The sequence below is a fragment of the Globicephala melas genome, chromosome 16, assembly GCF_963455315.2.
Source record: "Globicephala melas chromosome 16, mGloMel1.2, whole genome shotgun sequence".
Lineage (NCBI taxonomy): Eukaryota > Metazoa > Chordata > Mammalia > Artiodactyla > Delphinidae > Globicephala > Globicephala melas.
This window is the reverse complement of record NC_083329.1, coordinates 46359358-46378704: the sequence shown is the minus strand read 5'-3', so window position 1 is coordinate 46378704 and position 19347 is coordinate 46359358. Positions and strand designations below refer to the sequence as shown.

Here is a 19347-nt window from a genome sequence, read left to right as displayed (position 1 = left end):
CCCATGCCGCCAGCCAGCTCTGCCACTCGCTGGCGATGGAGGCGAGTCTCTGACTCGCTCTGGCTTCTTCACTGGTGAAACGGGGATAATGAATAGCTCTGACTCGTAGGGTGGCTGTGTGGACTCAGGGAGGGTGTGACGGGAGACACACAGCACGCACGAGGTCCACGAACAGCAGCAAGGCGATTATTCTCTGCTGGAATGGCCCGGCCAGGGCACTGTCTCTGCCTCAGCATGCCAGCTCCGTCATACCCTGGATGGAGCAAAACGGGGACGTTTATGCCTCTGCCATCCAGGCCCCTCTGAGAATGAGGATACCTGAGTTCTCACTCATCCGCGGGTGTCCCTGCATTAACAAGCCCCCCTTCCTCACACGGGGACTTTTATTCTAAAAGAGGCCAGGAGAGAGTGCTGCTGAGGGGACTGTGGGCACCTGAGGGCTCTCTAGGTGCCCTGAGTCAGAAGAGCAGAGCTCTGCCTCTCCGTGGGTCCTCAGCACAGCCTCCTCATGGCCTGGCTCTGCCACCTTCCTGAGGGCAGACCCCTGGGGGCCTGGCCAGTGCAACTGAGGGTCTTGAATGTGCTTTTCACCCCTGGTGAAAATTTGGCTGTTGGCCAAATTATACTGAGTTTTGTGGGCAGAACACTTAGGCTCCAGTGCCTGCGGGAGCTCTCTTAAGCAGGGCTCATGTTGGCTGTTCTCGAGATAGCCTGCGTGTCTCCTGCCTGCCCCACGGGTGGGGACGCCACCCCAGGCATGTCCTTTTCATTGCAGGAGACATGACTGTCCAGTGCCACTACTGCACTCACTACTCCTCGGCCATCATTGTTGCCTCCTACCTGGTCCGGATGCCTCCCTTCACCCAGGCCTTCTGCTCTCTGCAGGTGAGCTTCCCTGCTCCCCTACACACACACACACACACACACACACACACACACACACACACGCACGCACGCACACAAAGCTATCTCCCAAAGATTAAGAGCTAGGCTTGGACGAGGCAGGGCCCCCGCCCCCGGCTAGAAATCCAGTCTTGAGCCAGCGATTCCCACTTGACCCTGTGGCTCCAGGATTCCGGGCCATCCAGCTGAGGCAAGCTGCTCTTCACAGATATACCTGCATGTCTGCCCAGCAGTCTTGCAAAAAGGCTCTAAAAACTAAGGAATGAGATATGAGGAAAAAAATACTTAACATAAATAGGTTTTAGTGGAAAAGGAAAAACAGGAAGCTTGATGACTTCCTTGAAGGTAGGTGGTCAAAGCCTAGAAAAATAAACATGAAGGAAGAATGAAAAGAATATCACTTGTGACATCAGCATGCATAAAGCTATGCTAAGTACAAGCCTGAAGGCTTAAAAGTACAAACAAAATATTTTAATACTGAAGTGAACAGCTACACTAGAGAAAGAAACTCACCAATTTGCCTCCCCATGAACTAACTGACCATCATGCCAGCTTAGGGTAGCCAGATTCCACAAAGAAAAATACAGGCCCAGGTAAATCTGAATTTCAGATAAACAGTGATTTATACTAAAAAGTTATTTGTTGTTTCTCTGAAATTCAGATTTACCTGGGCATCCTGTGTTTCGTCTGGCAGCCCAATACAAGGTGAAAGTAGGCGAGTCTGACCCTCAGTGGATGGCGGTGTCCAAGGCACATGGGGTTGCTGGGACAGAGTCCCTCCTGGGAGGCTGATAAGTTGTTTTCTCTCTTCTCCCCTGACTGTATCACTGTAATCTTGCTTCAGGGTTATTCAGGGGCACAGGTTCTGACTAGGGAGAGCCGTTGGGTAGCCCAGCTGCAGACAGCTGGCTCAGCCAACTCCAAAGCGAGCACAGCACGGGGCCCAAGGTTAGGGCCTGTCTTGATTGAGGCCTTGCAAGGTTCCTGCGGAGAGGAAGGCATGACCACAGTGGGCTAACAGGCTGCTCAACTTGCAGGGACTCACCCTGACAGCCAAGCGTCACCAAAGGAAGAACGTGAGTGTCCCAGGAATTGTGTGTTTTGGTCTGACTTCACCAGCAAGGTCGCTCCTTATGGTCACTCAGATGACCTTGACCCCAACACCAAAGGCCATTCTGGGTCAGCACTGAAGCCATCTCCTGAGCCCTGGGCAGGAACGGGTAGGCAGGGTCAAGGTGCTGTCTCCAGTTAGGAGCAAAATCCCTCCCGTTTTCTGATTCTTGGCGCAGTCCTCTCTCTCCTTGAAGGCATGGATCATCTAGACATTCTATAACCCCTGTCCCTGGAAATTCACTCAAAAATAACAAGTGTGCTTCCCCGGAGCCTTTCTCAGGCAACAAGCATTTTAAGCGAGTTTGGTTTGGAGAACAAACGGCCCCTGAGCTGTGCCCCATGCCAGGAATCCCGTCCAGCTGTTCCGCATCAGTCCACAAGGAGTGACAATCCCGCTGACCATGATGGTGACGCCTCCCGTGACGGCTTCCCATCCAGGGAGTTCTGGGCGCTTGAAAAGTCTTCCCTTGCCCCTTCAGTCTCACGAATTATAGCCCCATCCCTACCTGTTACTAAGGGTCCTCTCTGTTACGAACGAGGAGGCAGACTGAAATAGAAACCGCAAACTGTGAGATTTCCATCCCAGCTCTACCACTTAATAGACACAAAATGTTCTGCACGTTACTGTACTCTGGAAATGAGGGTTAATTACACACATCTCACCGGGCCGTTGAAATTAAAGGAGGAAATGTGGGTAAAGCCCCTAGCTCAGGGCTGATGCTGCGAAGGTGATCAGTCATTGTTCTTCCCTCCATCCTCCCGCCATCAGCCAGATCTCTTCTGAGCAGGCTTGGACTGGTGCAAGCTGCTCCTCTTTGGTTTAAAGTAATTCAAGACAGTCTGGACCGCCTCAGAGCATTCCAAATGGCATGAGCCGGATGAGACAGGTGTGCTGCAAACCTGTCGGGTTAAGGCCACTTTGAAGCTAGTCACAACGGGTCGGAGCTTTTCTTAGCCAGGTTGGTCCACTGGTGACCAGCCCAAACTGGTTTGAGGTAGTTTAAACCAGCGTGAGATGGTCAAAGGCACTTTTAGCTTCTTTTGTGTGTCACAAATGCAGTCATATTAGCTTGGGTTCTTTTGACTCCCTTGCTGAAGTCTGATGCGACTCCTGGTTTTTCTGGGTTCAAATCTATCAGTGGCATGCTGGCTCGTCCGAGTTGAAATCTCCACGGTGCTTCTGAATTGGTTCTGCCTTCCTACTCTTAGCTGCCTCTTCTAGTGGGTCACAACTGGTCCAAGCCTTTGGGACGAGCAGAAGAACCAGCCGTCTTCCGCTTTTCCCTTAGCATAAAAGATGAATTTTAGTCTCAGGGGGGAATGTGTACAACAGTTACATCTGGGAGGAATGTGCTTGCCTCCCCTTTGGGAGTCCTGGGGCCTGTGCAGACCTCCTTAGGAACATTCTGGCATCTTCCTGGAGTCAGGCTTTTCCCTCCATCCCACTCTGCCTCCTCGGAGGCAGACTCATTTCTTCTCAAGAGACCTTTGCTTCACACCCTGTGTGGTGACAAGGAAAGGAGCCTCACTACATTCTCAGCAGCCCAAGACTTCCAGCCCCCAACCCCAGCCTGGATCACGGAGTGGAGAAGAATAGGAAAGGTGGAGAGGTGCAGAAGCCAGGCAGCGAGGCCTTTCTCACTTATCTGAGAGCAGGGACGTGCGAATGTCCAGTATTTGCAGAGCTGGTGTACCTATAAGAGTCAGCATAAGGAAGTGCGTGCTCTTCTGTTCTGTGGTAAACAAACTCTGCCTCTTGGCTATTACGTGACTAATGCAGAGTGACATGCTCACTCCACGGCTCGGCTGGGATGGCCTTGGTGTGGAGAGATGGTGCCTGTGAGTTCACCCCGTGTGGTCTGAACGCGGGTACAGCCTTCTTTGGGCCGTGGCCTGTCCACAGGGCACGGTGCAGAGGGGCGTGGACAGCCTAAGAATTGCAGTGTGACATATTCTAATTCCTAGGTATAAGGTTTCCTTTATTCTCTTCACGTTTAAATCTAATAAGGCTGGTCTTAGAATTGATGTCTACCTCTACTGTTGCTGTGTTTGTTTTTCTGCCTCAAATCTGTTATTACAATGATAGCCTCTTACAGTCCAGAAAGTGTGGTATACAGACAGTGTGACCTGAGCAGGTGGACATGCCGGCAGTGTGACCCGGGCACGGGTCGGTTATGTGCTCTGTTATCCCCATCCCTTGGGGTGTGAGACCACTGTCTGCCGAGCTGGGGGCTTGCCTCCCAGGATGCTGTGATTCTCAGGAATCTCGCCTACTGGGAGCCAGTGTCTGTGAGCCTTCAGTCAGTTGAGCAACCGCAGGCCAAACCAGGCTGGGGCCACAGCCCAGGCCCCTGTTTCCACCCTGGCAAGAGCACCAGTTGCTCTCAGGCCTGAGCTGGGACCCAGCCTAGGCGGGGCAGAGCAAGGCAGCCAGCGCCCCAGCGAGGGCACAGTTCCGCTGCTGCTGTTTTGAATAAGAAACTGAAATCAAGTGCTGTGTTAAGTCACAGCCCGTGTGAAGTCAGCTGTTACCAGCAGTGGGGAAGGGTTTTCTGCGCCACCTGAGGTGAGACAGCTGGTTTTGTGTAAGACATATATGCCAACTGCAGAGAGAAGCAAGGGCCGTGGGCAGCACTTGGCCCACCACAGGCCATCCACTTAGGGGCTCCGTGGGTTCCAGCCCCGCGTGGAGTTGTGTCCATAATAAAGGTGTAACTGTTATTACACTGACTCAAGGGGGGGAGTGTTCGAAAAGGCACATGACAGAGTTGGCAGACGGGGCACAAAGTCCTGGCGCTAGAACTTTCTCACTGGTGGTGTTGAGTACCCGAGCCTCCGTTCCTCCTCCTTTGACCCCTGACTCAGTGGGTGATGAGGGCTAAGTGAGACTTGGCGCTGAGCTCCAGCATGAGAACTATTTGCTGTTGCCGTGCGCTCCGTAGGTGTGCACACTCCTCCCTTCAGCATAGGCAGTGCCTTCTTCAAAAGGCCACATCCTACAGGAAGGAAAGCTAACGGCTGCTTGGGGTCAGCCCGCCCTCAGTGGAGAGAGAGCAAGACAGACAAGGCAGCTGAACTGGTGCATCAGCTTCCCAAATCCACGTCGGACCGGCAGCTCGCTGAGGGGGACGCCCAAGCCCGAGGAAGCCCGCACTGGCCCCTTTACTTCCTTGGTGGTGGTGTTGCCTCAGAACTGCCCTGAAGAACCTAGGGGTAAGATGGGAATAAAGACACAGACCTACTAGAGCATGGAGTTGAGGATATGGGGAGGGGGAAGGGTAAGCTGGGAAAAAGTGAGAGAGTGGCATGGACATATATACACTACCAAACGTAAAAGTGGGAAGCAGTGGGAAGCAGCCGCAGAGCACAGGGAGATCAGCTCGGTGCTTTGTGACCACCTAGAGGGGTGGGATAGGGAGGGTGGGAGGGAGGGAGACGCAAGAGAGAGGGGATATGGGAACATATGTATATGTATAACTGATTCACTTTGTTATAAAGCAGAAACTAACACACCATTGTAAAGCAATTATACTCCAATAAAGATGTTAAAAAAAAAAAACTGCCCTGACCACCCACACGCTACTTCCCTCCTGCCCCATCCCAGGACCCTGCCCCTCCTCACTTCCCCTCGTACCTCCCTTCTACTTCTAATAACTTCCACATCCTTCTTTTTCTTCTTTTGAGCCCATAGTTACCTTCCCCATGCACGCTGAGATCAGGGCCCAAGCCTAGGGTCGCTCCCGAGGTCCTGGTCTGCGAGGGGGAGGGAGGCAGCAGCTGGGCTCATTCAGTACCTCTTCCCGTGTGCCTGGCTCCAGCTGAGACATCACACACACGCACGCTCACCCACACTCTCTCACATGCGCGCACACTCACACACATTACATTGTTCACACCCACAGCAGTCATCCAAAGTTTGCAGAGGAGGGCATGGGACATTAAAGGGACTAAGAGACTTCCCGGAGTCCACGCTGCAAGTGGCGCTGAAATGCCCTCCCAAGTCCTCTTGGTTTTAAAGCTACGATGCTCTCTGCTCGCCCTGCACGCTGCCTCTTTGATGGACAAGCGACAGCCGCTTAGGTCAACTGATGTACTGACAGGGTCCTGTAAGTGAATTATTTACGTGGGATACTTTTAAATTACTGGAAAGGATATGAGAAGGGGTCATCAGGCTGCTCATAAAACCAGTCGCGTTATTTAGGTGTGGTGGTGTGTTGATTTGGGTCAGTCCCACTGAAGGAGGAATAGACTTTCCAGCACATGTTATCAAAACATCTGTGTTAAGTGTCCTGGAGCACATGCAGTTACTGGACTTCCCGTGGGTGTGGGTCAAGAACTGAATTTTTTTTCAACGTAGTTTCCCTCCCCTGTTGGAGAGGGGTTTAAGAGTGTTACCACCGAAATGCCTGTCCAGGGACACAGGTGCACATAGACTCTGTGTCCTTGTGCAAAAGGAATAACACCTTAGATATAGAAACTCCTGTCAAGGTGTTACCAGTTTTAATCAATGCACCCTAATCCATGAACTTTACTCTGATTTTAACTCCTGTCAATCTTCAGCAACAGTCCTTGTTGGCCACTTCTTCCCTCATTATTTTGCTTTTAATTTTGATTCACCTCTTAGTAAAATTGAGCACCTCTTAAAGGATTTTGAGGAAAGATATCTAGGATTGTATTATTTATGAGCCCTTCAATATTCAGAATATCTTTCTGGTGTCTTTACATACGAGTGATGTCAGCTGTGCCTAAAATCTGAAGACTGTTACCTTTTGCTTCAGAAACCTCCAGACTTAGCCGCCTTGTCTTTTGGCTTTAATGTCACCTGGGAAAAGTCTTCTGCCAGTAAGAGGTAGCTCCTTTGTTGATAATAGTGGCCTTGCTATTACTTTTTTCGGTCTGTTTGGATACGTGTAGGATTCATTATTCTTGATATTCACGAGTATCGGCGGAATCGATTTAGGAGCAGATCTTGGCCCAGTAATTCTCTCTGGTCACTTCGTTTCCATCCAACCTCTAGACCTAGTTTTGTTGTTGCTTTATTTTGTTTCAGACTTTCCTTATGGAGATAACTCTGCAAACCCTGATTGTGCTTCTCTGCCTCACTCCTTCTCTCCCTTTCTTTCTTCTATCATCTCTTCTTTTCCTCCTTCCTTCCTTTCCTGAGAATCAGGTCCTGGTGGGATTTCTCGCTGGGAGCCACCAGAGTTTGCGTCAGCCCACAGACTTACAATTACGAGTTACAAAGCAGCTCCACTTTTCCTTCCAGGGAATTTGGCATTTCTTTTGTATTGCAGAAGTGAGCAAACCCATTAATTTTGAAACAAATGTATGCAAATACATTTATTAATATAGGAAATAGGAAAATCAGTTATTGCTTCCTTTATAAATAATACAGGCTTAAGTTTTAAAGATATTACTTTTGCTAAAATGTATTAGACAGCTGTGAAAAAAATAACATTTTTCTTTGTGGTAATATCTTTAACCAGATTTGTAGCACTAACAATATTTCCTATGTATATATTATTTTTATTTAATACAGGTAATCTTTTTATTACCAAATCATATTGTTTCTCAGGAGATTACCATCAGCACTCATAAAAGCTGCAAAGGGAAAGCAGGACGACGAGAAGGCATCAATCTCCCGCAGACGTTAAGGCGTCGGCTGCAGATTAAATATGAGAAGCTCCTAAGACATTTCAATGAGCGACTCGTTAGGGGCAGATTTATTTAGAATCACTCCCCCTCATTTTGTTTCCCTTTCAATTTGAATCTGATGGTGGGCGTCATCCCCTAGTTTTAACCAAGAGCAAAGCCATCTTGGAGAAAAGCCACATCTTTAAGCTGAGCAAGAACTGTGTTTGGTTGCAAACCCAGGGGTTACTGGGGTTCTTGGTGTCCCTGACCCTGTGCAGAGAATGACTCATGGGTTTCACTGGATCCTCACATCTGACCCAGAAAATTGACCAGCCTGCCAGGATGCCCTGGTGTGGCCTCCCTCAGGTGTGTGGCAGGTTCTTCCTTCTCAGAAAGAGCTGAGTCCCCTTGGCCACACATAATAGATCATATGCCCCAGGTCCGGGATTCCCCCCGGTAACCGGCATGAGGGCAAAGCATGCCCTTTGGAGTTGCATCCATGGGTTTTGACCCCAGCTCTTCCATCCATTTCTTTTGGAAAAATTAATAAACTTTGAGAAGCCTCAGTTTTCTGGCCTGCAAAATGGAAATACCAATTCCTTCCTGATGCACCTTCTGTGAGGACAAAGAGAGAGTATCTCTGCGTGTGTGAAGTGCTCGCGTATTCTTTACCCTTCGTCCGCTGCTGCCGATGGGAAATCTCGGGCCCGTGAAGATTGAAGGGAGCTGGTGGGGCAGAGGAGGGTGCTGGCATTCTGGGTTCTCCGCCTTTGTTCTTGGGGCCACATGTGCATTCTGCAGAGGGTGGCAGAAAGAAGGCAAGTTCTGGCTCTACAAAAAAGGCCCGGTTTCTATGGGGACAAGTGAACTGTTGAATTCCAGGGAAGAGGTGTCCCTTGGGCGTCCCTAAACCTAAGCAGACAGACCCATATCCCAGTTTCAGAAACTCTTTTCTGAAGTTCCTCTGCCTATAGCGTCTTCAGTTCTCCAACGGGCACCTCTCTGCCTCCTCCCAACCCTCAAGATCACCTGATGAATAAGGGTAGCGTCAACTGAAGAGATTTGACAATTCAGATGAGAGGAGCAGAGAATCCAAAGAAAGAATTTGCCTTAAGTCTAAATTGGTCCAATCCCCGTTGCCAAGCTCGGGACTGCATCGAGCCACCTGTGGAAATGGGCCTTGGAAACAAGGCTGGCCTTGCTGGGAGCTGCAGGCAGCACCATATGCCTGCAGTTCTCCATCCTCAGACCTGTTCTCGCTTGTCAAGGCTGCTATGTTCCGTGCCACCAGGGCCCTGGCCTGACCTGCTTTCCTCGCAAGGTCTTTCCCTCTGCTCAGAACATTGACGTTTTCTCTGTCACTAGGCTCACACGCAGGATGCCTGACCGACTCCTCGTCCTGTAGCTGGTCCTTTGTATCCTGTCTTTATGCCTGATTCAGAGCTGACCCTCGGCAAATATGGGAGATGATCAGATGCATGACTGTGGTTTCCTGTCTCTGATCTGAACTCCAGTTTTCAAGCTGGGAAGACATTGCTCCCTTTATCACAGTGGATCACGCACCCTCCATGGAAGCTCCTGTTGTAGGGTTCCAGAGAGTGGTTGAGGGAATAGATGCCTGAAGAAACCATCACACGCATGCATGGACTGACTCACGCACGTGTGTGTGGGGGTGATCGAAAGGTTCTAACGGCGAAACCCGTGCCTCGGGGACAGAGTGGACGAAGGGGGCCCACCCTAGTGACGCCTGTGCACCCCGAGTTCTCACCACATGCGGCTGATCGTGTCGCCCCTTTTCTGCTTAGGGTGGAAGCTTTGATGTGGCGGATAGAATGTTCCACAGCATGAAGAAAGCATGGGAGTCAGCCTCCAGAGAGAACATGAGTGACGTCAGGGAGCTGACCCCGGAGTTCTTCTACCTGCCCGAGTTTCTGACCAACTGCAACGCCGTGGAGTTTGGTGAGTAGAGCCGGGGAGAGGCTGCAGGGGCCGGGCAGCTCGTGGGTCATGAGATCAGTGTCTTTGCCGAGCAGCTAAACACACAGGCCCTCGCCAGACCGATATGGTGGGCAGATTGCCGTGAGGCCTCCACTGGGTGGCGGCACCTCACAAGGAGGTGGGAGCTGAGGAAGGACACAGCCCCAGGGCTGCAGGACCACCAAGCCATGGTCCTACCCACGACCTCCTGCCGAGAGTCCCCAGGCCTCAGTCTGCAGTGAGGCAGCGAGCAGGGGGCAGGAGCCCTTGCTGATAGTCACGCCTGGCCCTTCCCTGCTGTGTACCTCAGGCGAGCCCCAGCCCCTCTCTGCCCCATTTTCCTCCACAAAGTCCCACAAATGGGTTAGCCTGGGCCCTGTGAACAGGACCCAGAGATCCTGCACCTCCCAGCACAGACTGCTAGGGTGTCCATGGGCAGTGGTATGGGCACCCTTGGTGGTTCCTTCTCTTTCCTGCCCTCCAGGCCCCACTCCAGGATAAGCCATGCTTTTTTACCTGTTGCTTTAGAGGAGGGACAAAAATTTCAGGAAGCCCCAGTGGGCAGGTCCCCTGGTGACTACATGTACCTTGGGAGCCTCCATTGTAAACATCAGGGTGGCTTGTGGAGGGGGTGTGTGGTCAGAACCCCCAGCAGGGTGTGGCCCTCCCCACCCAGAGGTGCGGGATGGACTCACCCACCCTGAGGAGGGCACTTGTGAACCAGTGCCAGCAGACACCTGGTGCCCCAGAGCTCCCCTTCCTCAGGGCCCTCCTTCTTCCTCCAAACAGCACATGTGGGCCTGCACCTTGAGCCAGACCAGGTGCGGGCCCAGGGGAGCACAAGGGAGGAGACCCAGCCCTTGACTCGAGCACCCACCTCTTGTGCAGTGGTCTGCAGACTGAATACCAGTGGAGCATTCAGAACATGCCCAGGCCCAGGCCTGTCGAGTCTGAGCCCGTGGAACTGGGTGGCCTCGGCAGTGTTCAGATTCTCAGATGCTTCACGTGCATCAGGGATGAGAACCTGACAAATGTAAAGGGTAGTTCCCACAAGATGTGATGAGATCCATGAAAGGAGTAAATCAGGGACGGTGGAAGCTGAGAGGAGGGGTCCCAGCCAACCTGAGGTGAGGGGGCCGCTGGTGGGAGGCACCAGCCCTCCTTGGAGGTGGAGGCTGGCTCTCTGCCGAAAGGGAGGTGCTCAGCAGCAGAAATGACCTGCACAACAGGGACCATGTGTCCTCAGGGAAGTCAGGAAACCAAGTGGCTATTAAGCACATACTGCATTCAGGCACGTTTTAGACACTGAGGATTTAGTGGGTGTCCTGGGGCGGATTGCCCTGAAGGTGTTTATATTCTTTGTGGGGACAGGGGTAGGAGATAGAAAGCATAGACAAAGAAATAAGCTAAATACTCTTCAATGCTGAGAAGTCCTATAAGGAAAGAAGGTAGGAAAATGGTTTGAGGTGACTTAGAGACCCTGTGTTACTGTGGTACCCAGGAAGGAGCTGCCTGAGGAGGTGACAGGTGAGCTGAGACTGAATGATGAGAAGGGCCAGGCCAGGCCAGTCCTGCAGGCCAGAGAGAGAGGACGTTTTCACCCCAGTTGCACCATGAGGGCTCTGGAGGGTTTCAGCAAGGCTATAGCTTGTGTTTACTGAGCAACCATCATATGCGTGGAACTATTCTAAGCATGTTATGTGTATTTTCTCTTCTAATCCTTGTACCAGCCTGGGAGGTAATGGGTAGGAAAGTGACTCCCCAGGAGGTTAAGCAACTTGCTCAAGGTTGTGTGGCTAATGGGGAGGAGAGAGACTCGGGCTTGAAGCCAGGCTCCTCTTCTTGGTGTCTGGGGAAGGTCCCTCCGAAAACCTCCTATCTTAACTTTAAAGTGGAGAGAAAATGCATAAATTATAGAGTTGAATGAAGAGTCAATAAGACAATGCGTGCCAAGCACCTAGCATAGTGCCCTAGCATAGCGGTAGGTGCTCAAAATACGATAGCTTTCATTGTTACTGCTATTACCTCCTTATTTAGCACCGTATAAAAAGCACCTGGATGAAAAGGCCTAGAGCAGAGGGGAGGAAGACGCACAGACGATGATGACACAATAATCATTTTATGCGCGGGCACTACCTGGAAGCAAGTAGGGTCTTATGGAAGCCTGAAGGGGTGGAAGGCTTAGAACCCCAGTAGGAATATTCCAGGCAGAAAGGGTGGGGTCACTCCCCACAGAGGAGGCAGGAAGCAGTGTGGTCTATGCAAGAATCGTAGTACTAGACAGCTCAGTATTTACACTCCTTGGTTCCTAGCCCAGTTTGGGCTCCCATTTATCCAAAGCCTTGCTCTTTCTCGCCCCATTCAGGCTGCATGCAGGACGGCACAGCACTGGGGGACGTGCAACTCCCTCCCTGGGCTGATGGGGACCCACGGAAATTCATCAGCCTGCATAGACAAGTGAGTTGAGTGGGGTCATGGCAGAGTCCCTGGTATCCTGAATGAGGACCTCAGGGTGCCCTCAGTGTTCATGGAGACTTTCTGCCCGAGTGGATGGCTGTGATAAGCACTTCTGAGGCTCTTATATCTGGAGGGCCCAGAGAAGCAGCTGGGTCCCGTGCCCCGGATTGGCAGGAGAAGGCTTGGGTTCTGGGCTCTTTTAAGAGCTCCATTAGGCTTTGCCCTTGTGCCAATTGTTGTGGGACTCATGGGGGAAGCAAATTCAGATTCTTGTTGGATGGAGGGCAAGTCAGTGCCCTTAGCCAACTCTACGCACAGGGCCAAGCCCTGGGCCATGTTGCCCAGTATAGGTCAGGGGGCTGGAGGCTCCAAGGGGCTCCCACTGGCCAAAAGATTTGCCAGGACTGGGGAGGCCTTGACTTATAATGCAGAAAGGCTGATGTGGGTAGAGGCCAGAGGCCATTTGGGGTCACGTATCCTGGATCAAATACCTGCGTTAGCATAAACACATGACAGCCTGTTCAACGTCAACATCATTAGTCATCAGGGAAACATACACTAAAACCACGAGGTGCTACTACACATGCACAAGAATGGCTAAAATTTAAAGTACTGCTAAAACCAAGAGTTACGCAAGAATGTGGAGCAAGCAGAATTCATCATGCATAGCTGGTGGGGAAAAAACGGTGTAGCCACTTTGGAAAAGAGCTTGGTCATTTCTTATGAAGTTGAAGATGCTTTTGCCGTATTGCCCAGCAATTCCACTCGTAGGTGTTTACCCAAGAGAAACGGAAACTTGTCCACAGAAAGATGTGTACATAAATATTCATCAGTTTTATTTATACTAGTCAAAAAGAAAAGACAACCCAAATGTCTATCACTGGTAAATGGCTAAACAGGTGATACATCCATACAATGGAATATTACTTAGCAACAAAAAGGAACAGATTACGGGTACATGAACCAACAGGATGAATCTCGAAAGCATTGTCCTGAGCAAAAGTAGCCCCAACCCAAAGCTCCATATACTGTGGGATTCTATTTTTGTGACTTGTTTGAAAAGGTAAACTGTGGAAGCAGAAAGCAGGTCAGGGGTTAGTCTGGGTAGGAGATGAGCAAAAAGGAGCAGAAGAGAACTTTTTGAGTTGACGTAAATATTCTATATCTTGATTATGGTGTTGGTTACATGACTAACATGCATTTTTTAGGACACATTAAACTGTACATTTAGGGCAAATTTTATTGGCAGCAGGCCTGACTAGTAACAACAAAGCTGTGTCTTTTCCTCTGTCCTTCTCCCTTGGCGAGGAGAAAGTTCTTCCCTGGTTTATCCTTGCCTCTGGGAATTCGGTAACGGCAGTCATCTCACCTCCTGCGGCGTTACCCATGTGTGGCCTTCTCAAAACCACTTTGGCCATGTGCCTCAGAAAATTAACCTGGCCCAGGTGACCTGATTTTCCCAAGCCCAAGTGTAAGTGTGCATGTCCTCCCAAAGGATCGATAAGGGGAGCCCAGACAATTCCAAATGCACATCTTTGGGTTCTGGGGACCAAGCTTTGGAGCTGGGCTCTACTCAGCAGAAACATGTGCCATCTCTCAGGTGAACTGGGACATCAAAACACAGGCCCACATTCCTTCTTTTTTTTTGCGGTACGCGGGCCTCTCACTGTCGTGGCCTCTCCCGTTGTGGAGCACAGGCTCCGGACGCGCAGGCTCAGCGGCCATGGCTCACGGGCCCAGCCGCTCCGCGGCATGTGGGATCCTCCCGGACCGGGGCACGAACCCGTGTCCCCTGCATCGGCAGGCGGACTCTCAACCACTGCACCACCAGGGAAGCCCCCACATTTCTTCTTGCTCAAGGTTATTTTATGGACTGGACAGGCTAGTCAGACCTGTTGTGCCACACTAGCTGGAGGCAGGAATCAGGTGGTCCTCAGATGGACTGCATGTCTGCTGCTTAGTGCTCATCCAACCCAGGGAGGCATCCCTCATCTTTCCTGTGCTGATCTGGCGTCCTGAACCACATGACCCGTCCTGATCTGGGCAGAGGGCCCATGAGTCCATGAGACACCTGTGTTTTTCATGCTCTTTGGGTTTTGGTTCCAGGCTTTGGAAAGTGACTTTGTCAGTGCCAACCTGCACCACTGGATAGACCTCATCTTTGGGTACAAGCAGCAAGGGTCAGCCGCAGTGGAGGCTGTTAATATCTTCCACCCCTACTTCTACGGCGACAAAATGGACCTCAGCAGCGTCAGTGACCCCCTGATCAGAAGCACCATCCTGGGGTTCGTCAGCAACTTTGGACAAGTGCCCAGACAGGTACAGCGTGCCGTGGCCTTCGTCTTGCTTTCTTAAAGGAGTGTGTGCAGGATGAGCTTGGATGGGAGGGAGAGTGAGGAGTAAGCAAGGACTGGAGAGGCAAAATGGTCCTCAGTCATCTCCCTGCGCCTTTGATGTCACGGCTCAACCCTCCATTACCATCTGATGTCGATGGAGGTGATGATATCGTTAATGATAATGATGAAGGCAACATCCATCTGTGACCATGTGATAGACTCTATGATAAACACACAAGATATAATTCTTTATATGTGTATCTACCCTGTAGGGTTGTTGTGAAGATCCAACGAGTTAAGATACCAAGTGCTTGAAAGTGCCTGAAACACGATAAGCCTTCAACAAATATTAGTTATTCTTGTGATACCTCACTGAATCCTCTCATAAGCTCTGGGTATGGGGATTGTACAGATCAGGAAACTGAGGCTCAGAGAGGCTAAATAAATAACTTGCCTACAGTTGTACCATTAGCAGGTGACAGTGGCGAGATCTCACCCCATCTGTCTGGCTCCAAAGCCTATGCCATATTGGCCCCATTGTGAGAGCATCCAAATTCTGCCCCAGGGCCCCTGGTGAAATGGTAGGGGCCTTACATGGGCCTTTGGCTCCATCACCTCCATCCGCATCAGGATGGTCCCGTAGTGATGTGAGGCTGTGCCTTTACAATGACATCCTGATGCTTATTTAACTGATCTCAGCCCTCTTCAACTTCAAACTCCCATTTGGTGTAGTGATGTTTTATCCCTGAGCACAGCCATCTGGGTTCAGAAGCACAGCCCCACGGACTGTGGGGTCCCAGCCTGGGCAGTCAGGAACCACACTAGGAAATGAGTGCGTAGACCCAGTCAACTCCAGAACCATCCTGGGCATCAGCTTTCCCCACATGGAACCATGAGGCTTGGACGGGCTCATCTAATAACATCTCTTCTGTCTGGCCTTACTGTGACATGCCCAGGTTTGCTCAGCTCCTAGGTAAGGGAAACGTGGAAGGGCCTGAGGGTGACTTGGAGAACAGACCGCACATCCAAATGCGGGTTTGGCCAAGGAAGGCTTTGTAGAAAGGAGAGAATTGCAGGAATGAAGGTTGGGTAGCCAAATGGTTTCATTTTTTTAATTTTAAAAATATTATAATACAGATAAAACAAGTAATTCAAAGTAGCAGTCCACAAGCAAAAATATTTTCGCATCAGTGGGGTCATGGAAATCACACAATTTAAATGCTGGTTTTGCTTAATGAGATATTATATGAGCTTGTCAAAAATATTTCTAAAAAATCATCAGAATTAGAATTAGAATTCCGCAAGTGGTCCCAGCCTGAAGACGAGATTAAAATGCTTCAGGACCACGCACTGTTCTATCAAGGGGCTGTGCCTGCAAAAACTATTACAGGGACCCAGCCTGTGGTGCTTTCGTGATTCTGCTGTGAAAGGAGAACATTCTTTAATGCTCATTTAAAAATCATCGTTCTGATTTCTGTTTGTATTGATCACCCATAGACAGTCTAGCATCTGATCGAGGGTTACAACTGAACCAAGGCTGCTCCGAGACCCCCGGGCTGCCTGCTGAGCCCCACCTCTGCCTGTGCACCCAGCCGAGGCCAGCTCCCCCCATATCATGGCGCCCCATGGATGTTTCCATCTGGGAGCAGAGGAATGTGCTGGATGGCTGGAGAAAGCAGCCCGGCACAAGCCCAGTCTGGGAGGAGAGGCTGGAGAGCTGGAGCTGGCCTCAGCTGCACTCTCTGGCCCAGCAGCACTTCATGCTTTGTCGAGTTTGGCATTAGGGACAATTTGACAGCAGAGATCTAAGAAAAATGAAAATAAGAAAGGCTGCTAATGGGGTTTGCCTGTGCTCTTTGGAATAGTTGAGAGGATGCTATTAAAGGATTCTGTGTTGATGCCCAGATGGGTGGGCCTGCAGAGAGTGTGTAAGGAAAAGGGGAAAATATGAGAAAAAGCTCAAGCAAATGAAGACAGACGTGATCTACGGAGGAAAGGGGATCATTCTGACCCTATGACGTGAGAGGCAGCTCTCCCGGGGATCAGGGGCTCCAGCTTGGAGAAGAAGACAGATTTGGCAACCAGGAGGGCTCTCTGCCAGCCCTGCGCCCTGACCTTGAGAAAGTAGAGCCCCAGGCCTCTCACCGGCAACATCCGAAGGTCGAACCAGATGGTTCTGTTTCAGCTCACCTCAGCCCAGGCAGCTCCCAGGGCAGAGGAGCAGCTGCGACTTGCCCGAGGACGACTCCCCTTCTGTCCATCTGTCCTAATGACCCGTGCGGTGCGTGTCTGTCTCCTTGCCTCTGCAGCTCTTTACTAAACCCCACCCGGCCAGGACCACTGCAGGGAAGGCTTCCCCTGGAAAGGACGCCTCCACACCTGTGAGCGTGCCCGGTCACCCACAGCCCTTTCTCTACAGCCTGCCGTCGCTGAGACCCTCCCAGGTCACAGTCAAAGGTGAATACCTGGCCCTGCTTCGTTTGGTGCCCTGTCCCACAGCTGTCCCCTCAGTGACCGGTGTTCCTCTGGAGGTTCAGAGGCACAGGCCCAGGCAGGGGCTTGGGGGCTGATTCTGCATGGCTGTGTCTCCAGGCGTAATGGGAATCTGGGGAGACCTCTGCTCTGGAAGTGTCTGGGACCGCCTCTGTTACACCCTGACTTCTGAAGACTCACCAGTCTGTCTGTCTGTCTGTCTCTCTGAGACATGCACCCCCTCTCTTTCACGTAAGACACATATATGAACACACACATGCAAACACAACACACACACACGTGCGCGCACACACACACACCACTCCTCACCTCCAGAGCCAAGTGGGAGGTCCCAGGTTTCCCAAGGGAGGGTTCCAGCCCCCACTCTCGGCACCCGCACTCACTGTTGCTCCTGAGCCTCCAGGTGGACCGGCAGCCACTGGCCAGGAGCATGTGCCCTGGGGCAGATGGCCCGGCTATGAGCCCCAGCCCTGCTTCCTAGAGGAGCTGAGTGTGTGTGAAGTCTGATGTCTGTGCCACCCTGGGGCGTGCACTGCTTTGGGGATGTCTCACCACCTGGAATAATTTTCTGGTCCCAAGGAGTATAAGGTCAGGTTTTGGGGGGGTTTTTCTTTTGAAATCCAAGAACAGTGTCCTTGGCATCTCCATACAAATACTGCGCACTAACCGATTGCATGACTGGACCTCCACCTCCAGACCTGCTAGAGTTGGTGCGTGGAAGGGGCAGGAAGGGCAGAGCCCCCAGGCTCCTCTGGCTGTGTGCTGTCTTCCCCAGAAGCCTGGGCTCCTCCTCCCTTGGCATCAGTCAGAAAGAGACACTCAAGACCTGCATGGCCACATGCATCTTGTATGTGCTAAGTCTGGGGAGGGACCCGGGGCCAGCGTGTAACGTGGCCCCGGAGGGAGGCCCAGGAGGGAGGTACCTTGATGAGGAGCGGCTCGCGCCTGGGCAGGCACTTTGCCAAGTCGGGGTTGGCTGCGCATGGCTCCTCTCTGGGCCCAGCTAAAGCGGGTGTTGCCCTTTGACAAGTCGGCTCCGCCGTACTGACTGGGGGGCAGATATGTACCTTTTCTCTCTAGGCTCGGAATCCCCCAAAGGAGCCATCGGCCACATTGTTCCTACGGAGAAGACCATCCTGGCCGTGGAGACGAACAAGATGCTGCTGCCTCCTCACTGGAGCAGGACCTTCAGCTGGGGCTTTGACGACTTCAGCTGCTGCCTGGGCAGCTACGGCTCTGACAAGGTGAGTGGTGCCGGGGCGCAGGGCAGCCCCAGGGCCGCAGCCTCCTTCCGGTTGGGGCATAGGTGGTAAGGAGACAGGCGAGCCCCAAGCAGCCATGGTCACCCACACCCCTTCCTCCACGTGGCTGTGCCCCCAGCCTGCGACTGTCACCCAGTGTGGGCAGAAAGTCCTGGGGGCTCCTCCAGCCCGGGTCACAGCTTAAACTCAGAAGGGACATGCTGAGTATTCGGCTGCCGCCAGAAGCGAGCCACCCAGTTGCTCGTCCTCTACCCCTGCTTTAGGCCATCCACTTATGTCTACCTTCTTGATGTGGCCCTGGCTACCTCTGGCCTCCTTTGCTACCCTCGCTCCTCTCCCACCCTATCACGTGGCATGAATTCCCTACCCACCAAGCTTCCTCGCCCCTCCCTAGCCTTCCCCCACCTCCTTCACGAGGCAGCCTGTGAAACTGGTCCAAGATGTCACCCCTTCCTGAAAGCTGACTCTGACTTTCCCAGGCCCACGGGGCGTTTTTGCTGTGTCCCCATAGCCTCCTGCTCCCTTGTCTCTCCCCACCTGCTCCTTGTGTGGTGTGAGCTCTTTGGGGACAGACCTGGACGGCCTGGAGTTCGTCACCAGGGCTTGTCACGTCCCTCGGCTCCCACAGCACGCAGGCAGGCAGGCTAGCGGCACCATCCAGCCCTGCCTGCACCCCTCCGTCACCCTGTCCCAGCTCCCTGCCCTGTGCCGGCTCTGGCACCAGTGCTCATCCCACTCGTCTAATCTCCCGCAGATCCTGATGACGTTCGAGAACTTGGCCGCCTGGGGCCGCTGTCTGTGTGCCGTGTGCCCATCCCCCACGACCATCGTCACCTCTGGGACCAGCGCCGTGGTGTGTGTGTGGGAACTCAGCATGGCCAAAGGTCGCACCACAGGCCTGCACCTCAAGCAGGTACAGTGCCTCTGCAGGTGGGGCGCCTTGGGCAGGTGTGGTGGCTCAGGGCAGGTGTAGTACCTTGGGCAGGTAGGGTGCCTCAGGCAGGTACGGTGCCCTAGCGTGCTCCAGCTCCCGAGCACTGAGAGCCCTGTCTCCCTTGGGAGCAGAGAGCACAGGAGACACTGAGGGCAGCACATGGCTCTGTGTCACTCAGGGGCACGGTTTCATGCCCTTGGATGGATTTAACAAGCTCACAGGGCCAGCGCCTCCATGG

At 52.2% G+C, this 19347-nt stretch overlaps 1 protein-coding gene across 2 annotated transcripts in view; it reads left to right on the top strand.

Annotated features, from left to right (window-relative positions):
• WDFY4 (WDFY family member 4) overlaps positions 1-19347 on the top strand; it is a 278092-nt gene that overhangs the window by 244896 nt on the left and 13849 nt on the right. Inside the window, exons 51-57 of one of the 2 annotated variants that reach the window (XM_060286432.1) lie at positions 776-885; positions 9456-9609; positions 11993-12084; positions 14191-14403; positions 16730-16877; positions 17994-18157; positions 18930-19088. In XM_060286432.1, coding sequence (XP_060142415.1) covers positions 776-885; positions 9456-9609; positions 11993-12084; positions 14191-14403; positions 16730-16877; positions 17994-18157; positions 18930-19088 — 1040 coding nt within the window. Of the gene's footprint in view, positions 1-775; positions 886-9455; positions 9610-11992; positions 12085-14190; positions 14404-16729; positions 16878-17972; positions 18158-18929; positions 19089-19347 lie in introns of both variants that reach the window. The other variant, XM_070043905.1, reaches the window with a different exon arrangement.